A 24,072-nucleotide genomic window follows, 5' to 3' on the forward strand; every position below is an offset into this window, starting at 1 on the left:
AACCATCCTCCTTTACCAGGGCTTTGGACCTGTAGCTCTGGTTCTCAATAGTTCCATGTACGTATGTTATTACAGACATGCTACTATTGAGATCCGTCATTCGCTAGCGGAGTTTGAATGTACCTCTAACCCAATAGATCGTGCAACTAGCCACACAAGTCTGTGGCCCCAAACGGTTACTGCCGATGAGTACACCTGCTCCCAGCGACGTTACCCTCACGTGTAGTTTTCCTTTTAAAACTTTCAATGGGAGAATTACTCCTCGCGAAGCATGGCTGTTTGGTTGAACGGAACGAAAACTTGAAGAATACGTAGTTTATTATACTGATGGTTCTTTGTTGGAGGGCCGAGCCGGTGCTGGAGTCTATTATCGTGAACCATTAAACCAATCTCATTCGCTTGGCAGATACAGTACCGTATTTCAAGCAGAAATCTTCGCGATTCTGTGGGGCGTACAATAGGCACTTCAACAGGGAATTTGAGGTAAAAGAATCTATTTTTGCTCTGCCAGTCCTTGAAAGCCCTTCGGCAGATTCGAGATCGAAATTGGCAATCGCATGTCGAACTCAAATCGAAGAACTTAGCATTTCAAATGCTATCTACCTTCTATGAGTACACAGTCATTCCAGTATTACTGGAAACGAATGGGCGGACGAATTTACTGGAACTGGCGCTGCGCCTGACTTCGCCTAACCGTTGGTCCAGAACCAGTTCTACCACTGTCGATAAGTTGAATAAAGCACAAGATTCGCTCTTGGGCTGCATCCGAATATGTTCACCATTAGTGTAACTCGTAAACTTGCGTTCAAACAAAGACTTTTCTGTCGGATGTGAGTCCAAAAATGTCACAGAATTTGCTGCATTTTTCCAAGCACAATTGCAGTATTCTAGTTGGGGCATTGACTAGACATTGCCAACTCAATTATCACATGGCTACTATTCAGCACGCTGAGTATTATTCGTATGACCTGTGTGAATCCGATTACGGAACTTCATATCATTTGATATGTAACTGCCCAGCAGTAATGTAATTGCGTATCCGGATTTTTGATTCTCCACGCATAGATGTACAGAAAACTGAAACTCAAGGATATGCTATTGTTCCTAACCTAGTGTGGTAAAGAGCTATAGTTTAACATGTTGTTTCGGCAGGTGTCTGGCTTTGTACTTTCGAGTGACTTCTTCGGTGTCCTCGTCGTCGCCAGTGTGTCGAATTTTTTTCATTCCGGCTCACGTGGTTGATTAGCTGTGAGACGATCAGTAGTGCCCTATAGTTCCCCCAAACGACTAGCCTATCGTGCCCCCAAGCGTATGTTTTATGTTGATGTCCGTATTTTATCAAAAACAAAAATATCTAAAACGCAACAAAACTCGTGTTCAGCATTAATTTTCACGTAAGAAAAAACTCACTTGACATGTTTCCATTGATTAAATGGACTGTACAGAGGACGAAAGACAATGCGTTTTCGCAAAACAACACGCGAAAACATAAATGACGCCGTAACTAATATAACTGGTCCACGGTAACAGCCGAAATGACAGCCGTCAACGATGTTCTGTACCGTGTATCTAATTCACACAAGATGAGCGACCTCTGAAATAACATAGCAAAGACAATGCCCTATACCTAGTACAGTAAGATTCCGTTTTTGGCACGTTCCGTTTTTGGCATGCTCCATTTTTGGCAACAAAAAAGGTCCGTTTTTGGCAACATTTTTGTTGTACATAGTAAATCTTTTACAAAATGCTCATACACATTTAGTTGTAATAATTAATATCACTTTTGACTTTTTTTCCAGACATGGAAGTCATATTTACTACATTTTATGGGGCGGGCATAGCAAATAAAATTATATTTGCTGATTTTCTTCTATCATTTCATTTCATATCACATATTCTTATATAATTACTGTTGTTGTAACATTTATGATGTAACAAATTGAAAATAAAAGCTTTTAAAGTAAGGTTCCATTTTTGGCACGGTTCCTGTTTTGGCAACTGAAAAAAAATATATTGTTGCCAAAAACGGAATCCTTCTGTACCCCCATACCTATTTGACCCCATTCATTGTTCTCTGAAGATCATATTTCTAGTTTTCATGAATGGACCACATTTGGGTTGGGAAAGCAATCCTTTTGCTGAATCTTGTCTATTCTTTCAACAGATTTCGCAGCCGGTTATCGGCGAACAGGATAATTTGTTATGATTCCGACACTGAGAATTCTTTCTGGTTGGGGTTCTAACAGTGAGTGGTGTATTTGGTATTGCAGACATATCCAATTTGTTGTGAGTTGTGTTGTTAACTGATTTGATGATGAATGCTGTTTGCTTTATCTAATTACAATAGATGAGTTTTCTTTGGCGGCTCCTTTGCAGAGTTTTTCATTATGTATCGACTAATTACAGAACTGTCTCGTCAAAATCTAGCCTTGATACGTATATTTTACAAGATATGGGATTTTATTTCGCCTCGAATTTGATATTCTTGGGTCATATAAGAGGGAATTGGTCAAGTCACTCACATTCTCATGACACACACCGTTGGTAAAAGGATTCTTTGGGTTACAAATGTAATAGATTTCACCTCTCAGTATTGCTTCTTGATGCTTACATAGAACTAACTGATAGTACATGGTTACGTATCGTGTAGTCGTACCTCTATTTTGTAATTGCCCATATAGAAGGGGATCTTAAATCAAACATTGACATACTTAACGACATGTTCCAGTGTTGTACGCACAATATTTTTCTGACTTGGCTGAACTTTTAACGCTATCAGTATATAATTTCTATATCATATACAACTTAACTACTGAGAACTGACGTCCAAGTGAAATTTTAAAACATAATCACCAGGTAGGTAGCCACTTACAACTAGACGGCGCTAAGATCGGCCTAGTGATGTATTTTTTTACTCGAATAATGGAAATAATCGATTAATTTCTTAAATAATCGACAAATTAATAATCGATTAGAAGCTTTTGGTATAATCGAGTCAATCGATTAACTGATATCAATTAATCGGCAATATAATTCATGAAGATATTGTGCTAACGCTAATATTAAAACGGCAAAACAAAATATACAAGCGACTCATTTCTAAATAGACCCAGCGACCTTTTTTTGGATCACAAACTAAGATCTACTACTACTTAATCGATTATTGATTTTAATCGATTATTTTGGCCGATTAATCGAATCAATTAATCAAGCTCTCAAAAATTATTCGATTAACGGATAATCGATTATTTGCAAAAATCAGACATCACTAGATCGACCCGCTATCGTTATAAGGCACGGTGTCTTTGTCGAACAACTTTATTCAAAAAATTCGGCATCTGTAAAACTTCGGGATATGAAAGAATGGACTTTTCCCTTCCATTTGAAAGTAAAATTAAAATATTCTGTCGGGGGGTCTAGAACAACTTTTTATTTTAAAGTTTTTTGATTGAAAACTTAAGTTTTTAATGAAATTAACTCGTATTTTGCTACTAATTGGTACTATAGACATTCAAAAAATACTAAAAGTGAGAATCTAATGAACAATCCAGGGCCGGCGGATAGCGTGGGTAGTATGGGTAGTACTACCCACTCGAAAATAACCGAGTGGGTAATTACCCACTCGGAATTTTGGACATTTTCATGAATTTGAAATCTGTCACGTATGTATCTCGGGCACTCATTTGAAAATGTCGATGTACGACAACTTCATTTGCTCAAACACACTGCAAGTGATTTAATATAAATGTAATGCAAGCGTGTGTATTGCGAAAATGAGACAAATCCCTATTCTGTTACCCTCACCCTATGCTTACTACCCACTCGTGCTAAAAGTGTAACGCCGGCCCTGGAACAATCTCATTGTATACAACTTCGTACAATGCTATAAATCGATGTAAAATCACCCGAGAAAGTTATTAAAATTTAATCAGTTTTTAGGTGTGCGCGGGGCATATGGATTAAGAAGTCGAATAACAAGGATGTTGGGTTTAAATGAACAGTAAATTCAGATAAATTTAAATGTATAAAAAGTCCCATTCTCAGCAGAAAAAATATATTTTCAGATTCCTCCGGATCTTGGGCGAAAATGATACTTTATGAACAAGGTGGTGTGGAAAGGTGTTGATCAAATTTATACGATAATCTTACACTTTTTCAAGATCTTGATTAATGTAGTAAAGGATTTTATCATGCCTTTTTCATTTTTTTCTCACTAGGAGATAGCTAATGTAAACTAGCATGACCCTTCTTCCTGATCCTGTCCTGCTTGGTAAAATACAATTGGCTTAAATTCAAAGCTTTATATTTGAATGTAGACAGTTCGAGTCATTGTAATAAACGAAGGATTCTATTACAACTTTGGGTTGAGAATTCTGTTTGTCTTTATCAACATTAAATGAAAAATAATTGAAAGAGAAAAAAGCTCTTCCCTACTTCTTACCTTTTGGGGTAGATTCATTTCATTAGAATGTATAGATGTAGATTATTGATTGTCCTCAAATTTTATTTCCAAATCGAACACACTTCATATAATCATAAAAACCGAGTTTCATAATTTCCTTTAAGAAGAAATTTCAGAGTCGCTACTCGTTGAACATGGAGCACAACAGAAAATAAACAAGAAAATGTCAGGCTGGACCATGCATTCAGTAAATTGTCAAAGTAATACAAGTCTGTTTATTGAAGATTTCCCTCATAATATGGGATAAGAGCAATGACAATATATCAAGAAGACAGAGTTGCCAGCTCAGTTCAGAATCTGAAGACATTAACTGCAACACGTCATTCGGGTAAAGGTGATACTTTCTATATCTACTTTTATATTGAGATCGCTATCTTCGTACAATAGACAAAACCTTTATTTCTCATTTACTATTGCGATTTCTGTTCAATGTACAGCGATTCCCAAAAGTTAACAAACTTGAACATATATCTCATCGAATTATTTTTCTATCCTTCATGAAACTGTCAATCAGGATTCTCAATCGAAATCAAATCAAATGACTGAATATCTAATCGAGGTTGATCAAATATAAAGTAAAGTTTAGGCCAAATATATCCCACAAGATGCTACCGAGCAAAAAGGTTGATTCAAGATTACATCAAGCATACTCCAGAATGAGTGAAGAAATAGAAATAAGAAACAGATATATCTGTGACAGAAAAAAAAAACTGTTTCATTTTGCTGCATTATCCAGCATCTTTCAAAAGAGTCTAAATTTCGTTAAAATTTTATTTACTCTTCTCTATATCTCCTTGCTCCTAAATCATTGGTGCGCATAAAACCGTGGAATCTGGAATTATGTTTTTCCACTTAAAGGTGGGACTTTGCTAGCATTCAGGTTCTTCTGAGCACACTGTTAAAATGTAGCAATCCAATTTTTACAAATGAAAATGTTTTTGCAATAAAACTTCTTAACCAATAGGCCTCGTGCGAATCTAGAAACTTTGATAAAAATTTAATAGCTTTCTCTGGCGATTTTAGATTGCGATGTAGTTTTCTACAAAGTTGTACACAATGAAATTTTCCATCAGATTCTCACTTTTAGTAATATTTGAATGTCGAAAGTACTACCTAGGGGCAAAAATGCGAATCAGTTTCATTGAAAAACCTAAGTTTTCAAAAAAAAAATCTTTAAAATAAAAAGTTTTTTTTTATCTTAAATACGTTTATTTAGGCCCAAATGCTTTAGCTTAACGAGGCCGACAATTCATTTTTTTTTTATTACATGTCACATGTTAGTGGGGGAAGGGAAAGCCGTATTTAGGGGCGACTTGCTCCCCTCTTATGTAAGTAAAGGAAAAAGGTAGGAAGTGGGATACCTATTGTGTAATTGACATCGTCGTTTGCTGATTGATCATTGTGGCGGATATGCACACTTTGTTGTAGTGTTGTAGTTTCCAGCCTGTAATCGCAGGGGCGAGGGGAGGGTCGATATTTCGGATAATTATTGGCACTCTGATGCTGTCATGATGTTCTCTATATCATCTGCATGTGAGGTATGTCATGATGTTCTGGGTAGACGGTTATCAAGAAGGGTATGCACTGAAGACTCGTGAAGCAATGCCATATTGTAGATACAGGGATAGGTTGGTGAGATTCTACTGTGAATGAGAGAGGGGAAAATGTATTAAACTTGGACATCAATAGTTTTCAAAAAGATATAGATAAGAAAAATATAGGGGTGGTCACGGCTTGCCAGGACGTCCCGGACTGGCACATAGGGTGATCTACCTAAAATAAAAAGTTGTTCTGGAGCCCCCGACAGATTATTTTAATTTTACTTTCAAATGAAAGGGAAAGGCCCATTCTATCACATGCTGAAGTTTTAGGGATGCCGATTTTTTTCGAATAAAAATGTTCTACCAAACACTACGTGAAGGGCTAGTTATGAAAAATTCAATTGATTATTTGTACAGGATTTTCGACAAAAAAATTCTCTAGCTAGGATATATGAGACAACCAGGTAGAATTTGATCAATAAGGCTGTTGCAAGCTCAAACATCATTTTCACCATCTCACTCGCGAACAAAAGGATGAATTCAACAACATTGAAAATCAACAATTACAGTTTTAAACCCAAGAGTGTTCGCACTTTGATGCAGAGTCTAATAAATCTCACCTCAAACGACCACCACCGCAAGAATAATAGTAACGGTGCCGATCAAGATGATTGTTATTTATCGATTGTTCTCCTTAGTTATTACACTGTCTTGGACAGATATTTGATTGGCTTGACTTCCCAAAACAAAATAAACTAACCTATTCCATTTTACGTCATATTGTCTTGTCCCGAAACAAATCGCTTCATAGGTACGTAGGACCAAACACAACTGCTCACTATGGTAACAAAGTAGTTCATTGCCACCGATGGCGCATTTGTGACGAGCGTTGGCAACTGATCAAAACGCAAGATTGAAGTAAACAGTGAACTTACATCCCACCCGCTGTCTCTTCCCTGTCTGGTTGGGGTAGTAAAATGATACATTACCGAATAACCTGTTCATCATTTCAAAATACAAAAAGTTCCTATTACCATCCGGGGAAACGTTATACAATGCGATTTTCATGTTGTTATGGGTAACTAAGTCAAACTAAACAAATAGGGTAAATGATCTTGTTATTAGTCAGGATACTATTTTATTAATTACTCGATCATCGCTGCAAAGAAGAAGTTTAATAACAAAACTGGTTTGAAATACATAAAATAAATAAGACTCAGGGAAGGTAATATTCAAATCGAAAGTTCTGTTTCTCACCCTACTATTTTAGTGGATACGTTAAACAGATATATTTAGTACTGCTCTAAATAATGGCTTTAAATGGATAGGATGAACAGAGTAGTTATGATGAATTAGGAGCCAATTACCCTCATTTTTTTCGAAGACCAATTATAATCCTCTGTAGCCAGTCGGAGAAGGTTAAGATATCTATATCTGCAAAATCCGGCTTCGAAAATAAATCGTCTACTACTTACAAATGTTTATGCGATTCATTTTACAGATTTTCTGACAAATATTGCTACTCTCCCCCTCTTCTGTATTTTACTGCCTGCAAACAAATGTTTGAGACTAAAACTAATGATAATTGACAGCGCTCACGTGATGATGGTATCAGAGTTGTACGTTAATGATTATGGCCGACGCCCGGTGCGACCGGCATCGATCGGCACTACTCGCGTTCCCAATCAGTGTTGCCAGATGATCGACTTACATGATGTGTTGCCGCTTTCGCGCGGCGATTGGTTTGTGCTCAGCGATACGTTAGGTAAATGTTTTTTTTTTGTAACTATGATCATTGCATGCACCTTCAACAGAGTTCGGTTGTTTAATCCTCCTACCGTACAGAATGATCTGTTCGTATGCACTCTTTTGCATGATCCTTAAGCTAATCACTAAACGCATAGATGTGGTAGTAAAAACATTGATACAATGTTCGTATAATTTCAGATGTATGGCCGCTACACCAAAGATTTAGGAGAATACGCCAAAGATGAAGCGCGAAGACTCAGGCTTCTTGAACGAAGAAGAAAAAAAGACGATAAATCAAGAAACAAGGTAACTACAAACCGTTTAACCACCCCGCCACGAACAGTCCCCTAGGGTAGCATTGAACCGTCATTCTCATCTCCAGTTATCGGCATCAATATGATGATATATTTTTTTCTTCTTCCCTCGTTTTGGAAAACTACACAAATAATACCGACACACGCTTCCACCGAACGAATTTCCAACAATTACGAAATTTGTACAATTATATCAAAATCCATACCCGTCTCCGCAAAAAACAAAAACAAAAATCTTAAAAATATACAAACAGATGGAAATCGTTTCAGGAACTGTTGGGAGTGCGTGATAACAGATTTTTCAAGGCCGGCTCATGGTTCTGGCGGAATACATTCGCCAGGCTGGGCGAAGACTGGGTGTTTCTGGCCCTACTCGGTATCATCATGGCGTTACTGTCCTACGTTATGGATAAGGGTATCTCGATGTGCACGAACTGTAAGTTTCACGTTTTTCTACCTCGAATCATTTATTTAAAACAGACTCCCTCTACTTGTAGCTCGAGTATGGCTCTACAGAGATCTCACCAACCATCCGGTGGCGCAGTATTTGGCCTGGGTCTCCCTGCCGGTGATCCTTATACTCTTCTCCGCCGGTTTCGTTCATCTGGTGGCACCGCAAAGTATAGGCTCCGGGATTCCGGAAATGAAAACCATTCTTCGGGGTGTTGCGCTGAAAGAATATCTCACCTTCAAGACACTCGTTGCCAAAGTGATAGGCCTGACGGCAACCCTGGGATCCGGTATGCCACTGGGCAAGGAAGGCCCATTTGTACATATAGCTAGTATAGTAGCTCAGTTATTAAGTAAAATCATAACATCATTCCAATCGATCTACGAGAATGAATCCCGCAACACAGAGATGTTGGCGGCGGCGTGTGCCGTAGGTGTGGGAGCCTGCTTCGCGGCACCGGTCGGTGGTGTACTGTTCAGTATCGAAGTCACCACGACCTACTTCGCGGTGCGAAACTATTGGCGAGGATTCTTCGCAGCAGTCTGCGGTGCCACCGTTTTCCGGCTGCTGGCGGTGTGGTTCCAAAAAGCGGACACCGTGACGGCCCTGTTCGCCACCAACTTCACTGCTGACTTCCCGTTCGATCCGCAGGAGCTGTTCGTCTTTGCACTGATTGGGTAAGTAATGCGGTAATGTTTAAATTCGATTGTCGACAAACTGTGTGATTTGTAGTAGGGAAAGCAGCTTCAGATATGATTAGTATAGGATGGGATTCTATTTATGTTGCATTGCGTTGCGTTGTGACGATGATTTTGCCGGTTTGCATATTGACTTTATCATGTTTGACTGCTGATTGTCTAATAAGGGTTGCTTGGGAAGTGACAAATAGGAATTTATACCAATCCGACCCACATTAAAACCTCAACAGCATGATTGCCACCATTGCTGGGCGCCCCCATCTCCATTGTTCCCGTGGAAGGATAAGGATACGGTAGGCGGGCAGTGTTGATGCTCTACCTACTTAGCAAAAGGACGACGATTAATCAGATTCTTCGATAGGTGTCACAGAGTTAGAGGTCGTCAGTATCTATATTTATTCAAGCCCATTTCATCGGATCTAATCACAGAGGAGGAATGGTCGAGAAATTTAGTGCTGATTATGGTCTTGCCGTCCTTAATGATGGATGCCATACACGGATCAATTTAGTCGACGAACTACAATAGCAATCAATCTCTCGCAAGTCTCTTGACAATTTTTTTCCACGTTCAACTGGCAGATTGTATAAGACAATCTCGGTAACGACCATTTTCCAATCAGGCTGGTTACTAGCTTTTCGACGGCAATACGCAGCAAACTGGACCTGACGAAGAAATACACGATTGCCGAATTCAATCAGCTGGTATTCGAACAACAGGATCATCAGGACCGAATGATTTACTGTTGTGAAACGAAACAGTTAAAAAGGCATAAAAATGGAGAAGAAAAACGCATCGGGCACTACGATGAATGGATAGATCAAAACACAAGGAAAGAGGCACTGTAGGACTTCCAAAATGCAAGGTCTGAAGCAAGAAGAGCGATAGACAAAGCAAAGAAAGCCAACTGAGATGTAGGTGAAATCAACCTGACCGCCACATCACAGAAACTATGGAGTAAGGGTCCATCCATAAATGACGTAGCATTGTATAGTGGAGGGGGAGTTTTGTATTTTGTGATGGTGTGACGACAGGGGGTAGGGGGTCATGTCATGCTACGTAGCTTTTTTGAAGGAGAATAGGAGTTGACCTGATGTCACGACAATCTTACCCGCTTCATCTAACTAACATCGTTTTTTTAATTTGTTACGGGAACAAGGGGGGAGGGTTACCGTCAAGCTACGTAATTACCAGGGGGTATTTAGAGGTTTGTGGCGAAATGTTACGATGGGGGAGGATGGTGTTAAAAATCACTCAAAAAATGCTAGGTCATTCATGGGTGTAGCCTAATACCAACGCAATAAGGGCCGATTTCCTGGTTTAAGCGCTAAGCGAGGGTCAAGAAATCGGTCCTAAGTGGAAAAGGGAGGAATAATAAGAACTACATCCGAATCGACGGAACAGTAATCGACGGCTGTAGGCACCGAAATAATACTGTACGTCGATTACCTAACTATACACTCAGGTTTTTTTTACGCGGGGGATACGAGCCGCGTAAATGAAAACCGCGTAAATTTCAAAATCCGCGTAAATGAAAACCGCGTAAATTTCCAAATCCGCGTAAATGAAAACCGCGTAAATTTCCAAATCCGCGTAAATTAAAACCGCGTAAATTTCAAAATCCGCGTAAATGAAAACCGCGTAAATTTCAAAATCCGCGTAAATGAAAACCGCGTAAATTTCAAAATCCGCGTAAATGAAGACCACTTAAATTTAAGAATCCGCGATAAAGGGAACCTCATTGATGAGGACCGCGTAAATTCCAAAATCCGCGTAAATGAAAACCGCGTAAATTTCAAAAACCGCGTAAATGAAAACCGCGTAAATTTCAAAATCCGCGTAAATGAAAACCGCGTAAATTTCAAAATCCGCATAAATGAAAACCGTGTAAATTTCAAAATCCGCGTAAATGAAAACCGCGTAAATTTCAAAATCCGCGTAAATGAAAACCGTGTAAATTTCAAAATCCGCGTAAAAAAAACCGCGTAAAAAAAAAACCGCGCAAAAAAACCGCGTAAAAAAAAACTTGAGTGTAATTGCATTGAGCAAGTTTCCATAGCGTTTCCGAGCACAAGCGCAAACCGCGCTATATAAAGTGATAACCTGGATTGGGCAGCATGGATATTAGTTTTCGACCGCAAACTCCCAACTATTACACGTTTGTGAACAAATCGGTAATTAGCGAAGATATTCGGAGTTCATGTGAACTTCGAATCGAAAATTTCTTAAACACGCTCATGAACTTGCCAAGAACTGTCAAAGTCGCCTAGACCGATTAGAGAAATGCCTCGTAGAAGATGGATTTAAGTTTTGGAAAAGCGTGGAGTAGGTCATATGAGCAAGCATAGAGATTCCCGGCTACTTAACTCTTTGACTTCTGCAGAGCAGGAGTCAGGATCTTTTGGCATTAAATGCGAATCACCTGAGTCTGCGGCATGTCCGGACAAGCGTAAAGTCACTTTAATGGCTTATGCTGTCGGAACTCAGATTCAGGTGATTCGCATTTAATACCAAAAGATTCTGACTCCTGCGTTGCAGAAGACAAAGAGTTGAATAGCCGGGAAACTCTAAGTTTGCTGATATGACCCTACTCCACGCTTTTCTAAACTTTCTTACTCCAAATCCTTGCTCTTCCTTGAGTACTATGGCTCTTAATATTGAAAAATGTTTCACACCTTGCAGTCTCTTGCTAATTAAATGTCGTTACAATATAAAAAAGGAAAAAGAGTCCCACTCTAAGTCGTTAATAAAAAAGAAAAAAAAGATGGATTTAAAGGTGGTTAGAGAAACGCCGTAGATGATGCATTCCTCTGTCCTATGGTTAGGAGAGAATCACAGTGACTAAAGCGACTGACAGATAGAAAATTCCTTTGATCAGCCTTCTTAGTATGTTTGGAACGTAGTTGCGCCCACAATCGACTGGAGCATAAAACAACAACTTCGTGTCCATGAAGCTCCATCTAAAGCACAAACAATGTTCAACGAGATTCAGCGAAACCAATTCTCAGCATCAGCGAAGTGCGGTGGCGCTTACGTTACTAATAGCTTCGGAGAATGTTCCAAGTTTCAGCCGCACAGTTGTCTTCAGGGATACAGCCATTAGGCAAACAAGCACTTGGAACAAGGCAAGTCTCGGCATCCATGGATACACGTGGTGGAAAATACTCGAGCAAACAAAAACATTACTTTCTGCTGCAGCCATTCGGACATTCGAGGGAACGAGAAAGCGGATCGTCTAGCTAGAGAAGGGCGACTGATAGAATGCCGGTTCTAATAAAATATTTCAACAAATCCTCCAAATTATTGCTACGATAAACCGGAGAGGTTATGTCGAGAACGTGCGATAAATTAACGCTGAGAATGAAATCAACGACCAAGACAGGGAAACATTAGTGTGATGCCTTGGAGCGAACTGCCCTCAGCAGACTTTGGATTGGCCATACTATGCTCACTCACGCGTATAAATTGGACCGAAAAGAGAAGTCTCAATGCTGTGTGGTCTCAGCAACAGCGCGATCATCTGAGTGTTTGATACAGAAGGATATGCCGGTTCCGGAAGACTAGCTGACCTTAGTTTCGATATATTTGTGTAAAATTTTATTCCGATATGTTAACGTTGCCCAAAGAAATATTTGTAAATACCGTAAAACATGTGCTACGAATTTTTAGATGGAGAAATCCACACACATTGTGTAGGATTCTATTCTCGCAACAAGGTTTCCGTAGGTCCTGGTTTTGTTTGAAAACCAGGACCTACGGAAAAAGCCTGAAAAGCCTTATTAGCGAAAGACCGTTTCGTAAGCCTGTGTCATATACTGGTTTGAAATCCACAAGCAGATTATGTCCGTAAGTTGTATTTCCGAAATTTATCCAGGATTTATCGCATCATTGTTAACCGCTTTCTCATTCAGCCAACGAGCGCAGTCCGCTAAACAGAACACTAGAGAGTATACTACAGGCTACACTGGAGTTTACGGCCTTTCTATAACGAATGCAAAAAAAACGATTGAAGCTCCTAAAAACGAAGGAATATTTTTGGAACATATGCTGTAAATGAAGGACTTAGAACAAGAGTGGGTTAAAATATTCTATTACATTCTATTACATTCTAAATGGTATATTTATCACAAGCTCAGGCAAACGTGAGTCAAATATTAATTAGTGCAAAAATAGTTCGAGAAAATTTTCAGGGCAAGAAAGGTATAAAATATTAACATGATTATTGCGCTAAGAAAATAATACATAAGTCCATAACAGCAGGGTCGGCGGTACACATTTTTCCCGAGGGGTTAAAAATATTCGACGTAATTTCTACCCGTCGTGACGAAAGTTCAAACATGGCATGTGTAGTAAAAATTAAAATTTCCGGATAATAGCTTGCGGCTATTTGGAAACACCTTTTGTACTGAAGCCCGCATGATAATATTGATTAATGGGAAGGTATCTCCGATGACCGACATCCCCCTCAGACTCGATACAGGTCGATTTGAATATGGTCGATTGCCTAATATAATGATGATAAGTCTCCTTATCGATACAAATAAAATCCGTTTAATAAAACCGGCTCCGGGTTTGTCTATTTCCGGGCCAAAGATAAGCCATTTAACATCATGTATCGCGTGATCTAACTAAACAACATTCAGCCATGTACGAAGAGGTGTCTTGTCTACGTCACCGCCTGGGAAGTAGAGTTTTATGGTGTAGTCCCCAACAGGGGTCTTAAGTGCGAAGTATGCGATAGGCTCCTTCCAGAACTCACTGTTTCAATCAGTTAAAATTCTGGTATGCGAACAATTGCGTTCAGCAAAAATGCAAGAGTATAGGAGAACAACTCATTTTCCATCAGCCTCATTTCGAGCCTATCGCTGGATCGGCTCTTCTAAACTCTATTGGACGTGGCTCGACTGCCTGTTCGCCTTTTTGTGTTGCGGGCTCACAGTGGATCCACTCCATACAAAAGCTGAACAAAACCTCAAAAGTAGTTTAAAATGTCATCTAAGGGGAATTTTGGTACGCTGAACTCGATTTTTATTAAATGAGGACGCTAACATGAAAATTGGACAGCCTAGGGTGGTTCTAAAAGTTTTTTTTTTTTTTAAATTTCGCAAAAGTGAATTTTATTAACTTCTCAAGATACTTCGTAAGTGAACAGAAACATTTTGATTTCCTGGGATAGTCCTTAGTAACGAGTTAGCTAGGGTGGTTCTAATTTATCGAAATCTGGTGAATAAAAAATGATGTAATTTTATACATTTGTTTGTAGATCTTCAGTCCAATCTGAATATCATCGTAGAAAAAATCATCCCTTCATAGCTCTTTAAGAGATAATCCTTATGTACTAATTTATTAACGTATGCGTTTAGAATAGTTGTAAAAGATAGCATATCTTAAGGTGTTTGATAGAATGCCTTAAATTTTTGTTTTATTGGTTTATTTATTTATAGTTATCGCCAAAGCTATTAAAAGATAACAGGTTTATTTGATTATGACGAAGATCTCAAATCATGCCCTACTATGCTCTATTCACAGTTGGTCATACGATGCATACTGCAGCTAAGCCTCTCAATACTTTTCCATTGATATTCAATTCCAATGATGATATGAATATCTCTCCTTGTGGGTACTGACTTGGTTTTTCGTACGAAAATATCCTGAGCATACTTTGCACTGTATGTGTATGCTTTGAAATAGAGGCGTGAGCGTTTTTGCATGAAACTCTCACCAATTTGGAAGTGAATTATTGAGGGAGATTTTGAATTTGACTGTTGATTATGATAGATTCAATAGGGAGTTTGCACTTGAAAATAAATGTTGCATTACTGGCCAATAACTAAAAATCGGGTAAAAAGAACATTTCCCACACTCACGTGTTTACCTTTCATCGGCCACCAGTAAAGCTAACGACCAATACCTACCAAAGAGATAAGATTCAAGTGAAGATATAATAATAGTTGCAGTTAGTTTGCCTCGTTGGCTTCTATATATTTGAATTTTTCTATACTGTAGATAACTGTAAAAATGTAGAAACACGAGTCATAATTGCAAGACGGTTAAGGCATACTTATATTTGTATCAAAGAAATCGCCCCAAACCCTGAATTTACAAACAGCGTTCAGAAAAAGAAATCCACCGGTGAATAATAATGCAAAACTTCATGAAATCAAGATATACCATGCGTCTCCATGAAAAAACTAATTTTACAAATGTCCAAATATCAACCTTCGGCGCGAAACGGCGCAAGATGGAACTATGATTTTTGAAAACTAGATAAAATTCTACGTCAGTTGTACTAGATGAGATCCTTTAACACGCTTTTACCGATAAAGAGATGACACTCTGAATGTAAATAAGTCCGCGTTGAACAACATAGTTATATTGATTTTATTGGTAACTTTTGAAATACTCATTATTTTTCAAATCGAATCGAAATACACCATTGAATTCATGAGATGATTTTCTATTAGAAATGCCAATATGTGTTGTTAAATTATCATTGTAGTACCTATTAAAGCGAGATGAATTAGAATGAACAAAAACTTTTTGTCACTCAAATTCTTGCAGATTTTCAAGACCCTGTACGGTTCAAAAAAATGTAGCACTTATATTTTTCAATCGATTGACTCAAAAATTTGGCGAATACAGCTTTAGGTAATGTACATTTAGGAAAAATATAAAAGGTATGAAAATCGACAATAAATTTTGGAGGTTTTGACCGGCCCGGCCCCACTGTGGGGCGGAGCATGAACTGCGTCATTACAAACAATTGAGCCATACAGCTACCCATTGTAGAAACAAAGCACGGTGTTGAGACTCTGCATGAACTCTCGACATATATCGCATATAAATTATGTGGGGAAAAAATTAAGCGCTCTTTTAACAGTTATGTGTAAAAAAAACACCTTTAACAGGCCGACGAGGGTACCCGAGTAACCATAAATTGAAAAGCTCATAACTATTGCTTTCTCGGATTTTCCGGAGTAATGTTCAAGTGCTAGGGTATGATTTGTAAATTTTAATAATGGCTTAGCCATATAAGTATCAAAACTCTTCAAATTGTCTCGGAAGTCTGTTATTCATTGATACGAGACCATGTGGCAATTCGACGTCGGAACGGGAACCTGCTTCGGAATGCCCGTTCCCGGGGTCAAATCACCAAAACATTCCGAAACCACGAGATACAGCCTGCCTGAATCTTTTAATGGTTACGTTACAAGTAAGTGGTATTAGTTCTTGTAGCCAGCCGAACATTGGTTTTCATTATCCATATATATGAGGATCAACCAGACATTATAAGTTATTAGTCAAAGCGACTGATTTCACGTGGGGTAATTTGTTAAACGGTATCAGCACTGAATGCCTGACACGGTAGAACTCGTAAAGGCGACTTCCGTGAGTATAACCTCCATTTTCACCTTCAGCAAATGTTTCATATCACGAATACCTTATGCGTCTTATGCGAAAAAGCCGGAAGTCAATAGCCTCCGGAGCACCAGCTCTTGCATCTGCGACTCACTCATATCATGAGCTAGAATGCTAGAGTGAAAGTAACATTACTTATTTAGATACGTAATCAAGTTTGTTGAAGCGTTGCTGAAGACAGCCAAACTTGAAAACGTCATCGAAAGCCAACAAATACTTTTGATCGACTTTTTCGGATTAAAGACGAGTGTGTGGCGGTGACGAAATAGCATCGGATAGACTAGCAAGTAACCTTCCAGGATCATCGCAGTAAACATCTCAAGGGACACCGGGGGTGATCGGGTTGGTTCCGGGTCGGTTTGAAATTAGCAGAATGCGCAATTGGCTTCCTGTACTAGCATGAGCTACGAACCATAGTAGGCACTATTGACGAATCATGTAACAAGCATGAAGTCATTTTCCACTTAATGCTAACTTGTTATCCTTGCAAATCTTGTAAATCTGCCAATAGTGTTATCCATTGCTCTGGGTATCAGGCTGCCCAGAGTTTTCGATAGAGTTAGAGTTCGTTGTATTATTTCAAATCTTCTAGGTTTTGTTAAATAAGTAATATTAAATCCAGACAGCCGACTAACGAGAGCTTAAACATGGTAAAATCTCATTTTTTCCTCTTTTTCATTCCGACAAAACACGGCAATAAAATAGAATGTGATACTATTTTTTTACTATGTAGAATCAATTGACACATTATCTAATATATTCTACTAAAAAGAACAGTTAATTAAGTTATGCAAATAATATAAACAATAAAACTACAAACTATATGATTTTCCAACGAACGAACAAAAATATAACAAAATTTATGCAAACGATATTCGTTCTGGATGTTTTATTCCTATTAATTTGAGTAAGGATAGGTTCATATCAATACTACAATTCGCATTAACGTAATATAATAATCATCATTGAACTTTTACTGACCGGAAATAAAAATGAAAAAAATATCCCAGACTTTTAAAGCTAACATTAAATAAATATAAAACAAAACTCGTTTTTAACATGTTATGTAAAAAAACCCCGGCGTAAAAAAGCTTTTGCAAATGCCGTGTCAAATAAACGTTTTATGAAAAAAACTCCTTCTTTACAGTCTCGTCAGCGGCCTTGGTGGTGCGCTATACGTGTGGGTTCACCGCAAGTACGTGTTCTTCATGCGATCCAACAAAGGGATGAACAAATTTCTCCAAAAGAAGTATGTATGAACCGTTTCACTCTAACTCCATCGTTCTTAACCACCCCTTTCCTACTTCGTTCTAGTCGTTTCCTGTATCCCGGAATACTGGCACTCATCGTAGCAACACTTTCATTCCCTCTTGGTTTCGGCCAATACATTGCCGGTGAACTGAGCACCCACGAACAGGTGCTACAGCTGTTCTCAAATTTCACCTGGAGCAAACACGAACTCACCGTAGAACAAGCGGCCATCGTTTCCAACTGGCGGACTGCCTACACGGACGTTTTTGTCAATTTGTTCATTTATTTGTTATACACAGTAAGTCCTGTCTCTTACATAGCTTTTATCAAAATCTGTTGACATGTCGAATCTATCCACAGTTCTTTTTTTCCATCATCACGTCAACCATTCCGGTTCCATCTGGTATCTTCATTCCTGTGTTCAAAATTGGCGCGGCCCTAGGACGTCTAGTCGGCGAAGCGATGCACCTATGGTTCCCCTACGGAGTTCGCTATGGTGGAAAGCTGGCACCGATTATTCCCGGTGGTTACTCCGTAGTGGGAGCCGCTGCATTCTCCGGTGCCGTCACTCACACCGTATCGGTGGGAGTAATCGTATTCGAGATGACCGGGCAAATAACGCACATTGTACCGGTGATGATCGCTTCGCTGGTTTCGAATGCGGTGGCAGCACTGTTACAACCGTCCATGTACGATAGCATTATCCTAATTAAGAAGCTGCCCTACCTGCCGGATCTACTGCCCAGCGGGTCGGGAATGTACAATATCTACGTCGAGGACTTCATGGTGCACGATGTCAAGTACATTTGGAAGGGAATCTCGTACCAGAAGCTGAAAGAAATTTTAAAAGCGAATAAGGCTTTACGGAGCTTACCCATCGTAGATAGCCCCGATAACAAAGTACTCCTCGGAAGCGTGCAACGCTATGAACTGATTAAAATGATCGACAAACACATTGGTCGTGAAAAACGACTAGAAGTAGCAGCCAAGTGGATGAAAGAAGCAGAGGAAAAGGTACGAGAGGAGCAGGAGCGACTACAACGAGAAGCAGAAGAATTGCAGAAAACACGCCGTCCATCGCGCTTTGAAGTAAGCCCGGCTCCAGATATTCTGAAACTGCGCGAACGAGCCAACAACGAAATGTTGCCACCTCAGGCGAAGAAGGAAACCACCTTCCAATATAGTCCCGTTTTCGGTACGCAGCCAAAGAAATCCATCCTCAAAAAGACAAATTCGTTTACAATGAAGGGATTTACCCCCCTGTCACCACATAGTCCTGTCCAGACGCCTTACACGACGATCACTGGAACGGAGAGTCGAATACGATCCGCCTTCGATATCATTTTCCGCAAATCAGCTACCCTACAAGATGTCACACCGGATCCGGAAATCGGATCCATTGGCACACCAAGTATGATTATCACAGAGGGAGTACCACTCACACCTGGAATCTCCAAGAAAGTTCAACTGCCCCGAGAACGGGTCATCGATATGTCGCACGAGGACCAAAAAGCGTGGGAGCTAGAAGAGATGAGCAAACCGATCGATGTAGACCATTTGCACATCGATCCGGCACCTTTCCAACTAGTCGAACGTACATCGATTCTGAAGGTTCATTCGCTGTTTTCGATGGTTGGTATCAACCATGCATACGTGACGAATGTCGGTCGGCTCGTCGGTGTTGTGGCATTGAAAGAGGTAAGCTTTATGTCGGTATATGTGATGATGAAGCGAAGCCTGATCGAATTGCTTCTTTTTTTGTAGCTTCGGGTGGCCATCGAAAATGTAAACAGCGGAACACTTACGCCGGAATCGGTGAAACAAAAGCAGGAGGATGAAGCTAGAGCCATGGCTCACAGAGGTAGGTGCAGAACGAGAGTGTCTTTCGATTCTAATTGTAACCGAGTCGATTTTTTCGACGTGCTCAGTACACCTGTTTGAAATGTGTACGGTCCGATCAGTCTACTACATTATTAGAAAGTCAAAATAATAAATATTATTTATTTACAAATTTGTCCGCATGTCACATTTGTCAGTCATACTTCATCCTTCATTCCATATACAACCGTAGACTACTGTTTTCCAAATGGTCTGGCGAATCAAATCATGTGGTCGTAACAATAATTCTAGTTTTTGTCCAGCAATTTACGAACAGTAGTTCTTCATTTCATGAAAAAGTTCGCTCATTATTACTTGTTTCAATCATTCTTTATTCTAAATTACATAATTTTACATCGCATAAATATCTGAATTCTTGTTATTATCTACTAACTTGATAAATATTACGAATTTTGACTCCCGTGATGTGTTAGCTTGAGGAATTCTATTACACGTGGACGCAGAGAGTATATCAAACACGTTTGATATCTAGCTTAAGAATCAGAAAAAGATTTAAGCCCGATTCAGCCGATACATCAGATTCCGTCAACATTGAACATTGAATGCGTTACTTGTGTAACCAATCGTTGGTGTAAACAGTGCTAGTATTTTATTCTTATATCCATACACACCGGAAGAAGCTAAACTGCCAACCAGAAACCATGATCAGGATTTACAGTGACGTTTTAGTTGTCGTTTGACCAGGGGGCTCAGCTCTAAAGCGCTATTACACCTTTCCGATCAGTTTCAGTGACGGCCCAGTACCGCACACGGGCACAAATATCTATCTATCTATCTATCTATCTATCTATATATATAAAAGTCAAAGTTTGTATGTATATGATTTATAGACTCCCAAACGGCTTAACCGATTTCCGTAAAAATTTGCACACAGTAGGTATTTGGTATGGGGCGTGTTTGTGTGCTATTAGTTGGAGATTATCTGCCCGCCAGATGGCGCTTTGGAACAAATTGTGTTTTCCTCCTATTTCGCAGAGTGTCGCAGCAACGCGCGATGGGTATTAGCTAGTTCTCCATAAAGATGACTTTATGTTTAGTAATCCATTTGCTTCCGGTAATCTTTCGTTGAGGTTGAGGAGTTAAGCTCTCACTCTCCTTATCACTTTGCTATATTGCTCCCTAAGAAGAAAAAATTGAATGAAAAGCAATGTTTTTCCATGAAGGAAAAAATTGGGTAAAACCAGATCATTCCTCTGATACTATATCATTTCCTCGTCCATTACCGCTTTCCATTCGATTGGTTACGGGTCTCCACAGAACGCAGTTTCGCTGTTTATGATGCCAACAATGCGAAATAACCCTGCCATAAATAAAGCATTAACACAATAGGCAAATTCGAAGACGTCAGATTGGCTCAGAGCTCCCAAAATCATATTAAGTACGATTCACACGATACACCATGCTTCCGTCACCGGTACGGAACGTCAAGATTCCATTTTTTCATTTATTTCGATAATCTAATGTGTGCTTTTGGGGCAAGACGGGCAGTCTTGATTAATTCGATTGATTCATCCTTATAGGAAAATGTTTCGCGTATAGAAACGAAAATCTTACTATTAAACGTGAAGAATCGTCCAGTTAGTTTAGGTCTGCCATTCAGTAGACTGCAGGATGTACGAGAATGTGACAGAGGCTAAATGCGGTATTCCTACAATTTGGAAAAGGTAGACAACTTCGTGCAGTCCTACACACTGGTTGTGTGCAATCAAAGAATGGCAATGGTCCTTTTAATATTTAACTTACCAGTTATGTTGTTATCATCATATTTCCAACATGTCCGTCTTACCCCCACCATATGTCCGTTTCACCCGCAGCCTGGAAAAACTGCAGATATTTCTTCGTTTTCTATTACATTGAAAAAAGATACTTATTGATTTTCGTAACATAATCCCTCTAATATTACATGTTGACAAACACATGCTTTTTCTATGTTATATTTGAGTGTATCCTTAACATATCCGTCTTACCCCCAGTTTCCCTACGGCACGCGTGAACGGGCACAAGAGAAACGTATTAAACTTATCCTGACGGAACGATGACGTCTCGCTGACGTTGACCGAAGTTGATGAATTGTCTAAATCGTCCTTTAGTAGTTGTCTTGTCTTGTCTAAAGCGGACCCTACACGAAACACATTGATAGTAAAAATATTAACGAGGATACTTCAATACGTCAATCGTATTTAAATTCTACGGCATCAATATTTTCAAAATTTCCTTTACACCATCAATCTTTGGATCAATAATTGGTTTATTGTCAATATTGCAGGTCGTGTAGGGCCCGCTTAAGGTACGAACAAATCTGTTATTACTCCCATAAACACCTCATATTGTATCCATTACTTTGACAGTATATCTGTAATCGGTGGCCTTCGGCTGGCATGGTCGACTTTAATCTATTTCAAAGGCTTAATGACGGGTCGGCTAATGTGCACTTCGTCAATAGGATTACGAATAAAACAGCATTCAAGATGATAAAATAGGAGGTGAAAACATACGCCGTTATTGAGTGTGTCGGTTTCTTGCTAGTGAAATTGGCTTCCGGGCCTCTGTAGAATAACATCAACAAAAACAACCATCGAAACGAAGCTTGCAAGCACGTGGCATAAATAAGTATGGTGGCCAGGCCCGCAAAGAGTAAATATTTACACCACAAACCAATCCGAACAAAGAACGGCACCACGTGCTTTTCCTTTCTTCTTCACCTTCTTCCTTTTCGTTCGAAAAAATATGACTACCAAACTCACACATAGAAAAATGTGCACGCTCCAGAAAGACGTATATAGGCACATTTTTTTCTTTGTATTACTGCGGTTGTCATTATTCTTCGATGAAGCCGATAAAGCAGGAGGATATGAAGTACAAAAGCATAAACAAATGACGTAGTGGATTTCTCTGTTGATATAAGTTTTGTTGCGGTTCGGTCATAACTATTTTTTATCGGAAGTTTCGAGATAAAAAAGTGTCCCTAAGTGTTCGAATCGGAAGATCCGAGATGAAATTCGGCGTTTTCTCTCCTTGTCCGGATGTTTATGTTTACTTCCTGGGGCCCGGCGACCATGCTTAATTTTAATGTTCCCACCTTCCATCCTCTCCATCTTGCCCTCTATGAGTTGAATCATGTACACTATTTTGTGGTATAAATTTAAGGCAATGTGGTATATACAGATGCTAGATCGGGCCAGAAGATCGTAGGGCCTTCGTGCTGCTGCTACAGAGGAAGCAGACGCTTCTGTAGACACTCCTTGAGGTAGATCTTCCCGTTTACAGTCCCAGTAGTCACGAACGGCGCACTCCGTTTGCCACATGAGCAGATCGCTTGCCAAATCATGCATTTATTGGCGAATTTTGAAAGTTTCAGCCCGGAAGCTGCCAGAAGTCCGCCTTGACGTAAAAATCATCATCCATGATGGGACAATGAGGCTTCGTCAACATCTGGGTGTGCAGTTTCTGGACTCGTGACTTTTCCACCGTATTTTGCCGCTCGTCACGATTTGAAGTCTTCTGCACTTTGTACGTATGCAGTCCTTCCCGGTGCTTGGATCTATGAACGAAATACTTCGACAGATTCAAATTTTCGGCAACACCCCTGACCGAAGCATTAGTATTCCGCTTAAACGCTTTTTTTAAAGAGAAAATACCTAATGGGCTATTTTCCAATGCGTTTTCTCCGTGGTGCAATTTGATGTGGCACATCCTTTATCTGTTCTGAAAAAAATATGTACAATCCTTCGGGAACAGTCCTTTAAATTTTCCTTTGTTCTAAAACATCGTAAATTTTAGCTAACTTCAGTTTTACAAAAAAAACTTCCACTTCACTGTTTCTATGTAATTCTGACGTACAGCTCGAGATATATATTCATTCTCCTAAAATTGAGATAGAATAATTATTTTCCCAAATAAATTTAGCTGGAAGCTCATGGTCTTTAGCAAAGCTCTAGAAAATATTATTGTGAAGAACTTTTCTAAAAATACTAAAGCTCTACATAGCATCAGTTGCGAGATATATAGGGTTACTTGCGATGGATCCTTTTAAAACAGTTACTTGCGATAGACCCCTTAAAACAGTTTTTCTAATATAACGTTTCACGATTATTTTGTATATTAAAATGGTCTTCTACAAAGTTGTTCTTGGCGATAAAATACACACTAATAAACAAATATCATTGCTGAGTCGAAGATCCTTTCACAAGATTAGGGAAATATTTGTAGCGTTGCCCAATACGATTGATGGCTAATCCTTCTTTATGACTTTTGTTTGCTGTAATTCGAAGGACTACATACTCATATTCT

The 24,072-nt window shown here is 39.3% G+C and overlaps 1 protein-coding gene across 21 annotated transcripts in view; it reads left to right on the forward strand.

Annotated features, from left to right (window-relative positions):
• The window catches only part of LOC131677666 (chloride channel protein 2), a 176,606-nt gene that overhangs the window by 149,045 nt on the left and 3,489 nt on the right, over positions 1 to 24,072 (forward strand). For all 21 annotated transcript variants that reach the window (XR_009303408.1, XM_058957598.1, XM_058957597.1 and 18 more), the window contains 7 exons: positions 7,951 to 8,058; positions 8,337 to 8,502; positions 8,564 to 9,194; positions 17,780 to 17,881; positions 17,947 to 18,181; positions 18,244 to 19,581; positions 19,648 to 19,744. Coding sequence is in view for 20 of the 21 variants with exons in the window: in XM_058957598.1 (XP_058813581.1) it covers positions 7,951 to 8,058; positions 8,337 to 8,502; positions 8,564 to 9,194; positions 17,780 to 17,881; positions 17,947 to 18,181; positions 18,244 to 19,581; positions 19,648 to 19,744 (2,677 nt within the window). In the remaining variant the exon portion in view is untranslated. The remainder of the gene's footprint in view (positions 1 to 7,950; positions 8,059 to 8,336; positions 8,503 to 8,563; positions 9,195 to 17,779; positions 17,882 to 17,946; positions 18,182 to 18,243; positions 19,582 to 19,647; positions 19,745 to 24,072) is intronic.

Source organism: Topomyia yanbarensis, chromosome 1, assembly GCF_030247195.1.
Source record: "Topomyia yanbarensis strain Yona2022 chromosome 1, ASM3024719v1, whole genome shotgun sequence".
Classification (NCBI taxonomy): domain Eukaryota; kingdom Metazoa; phylum Arthropoda; class Insecta; order Diptera; family Culicidae; genus Topomyia; species Topomyia yanbarensis.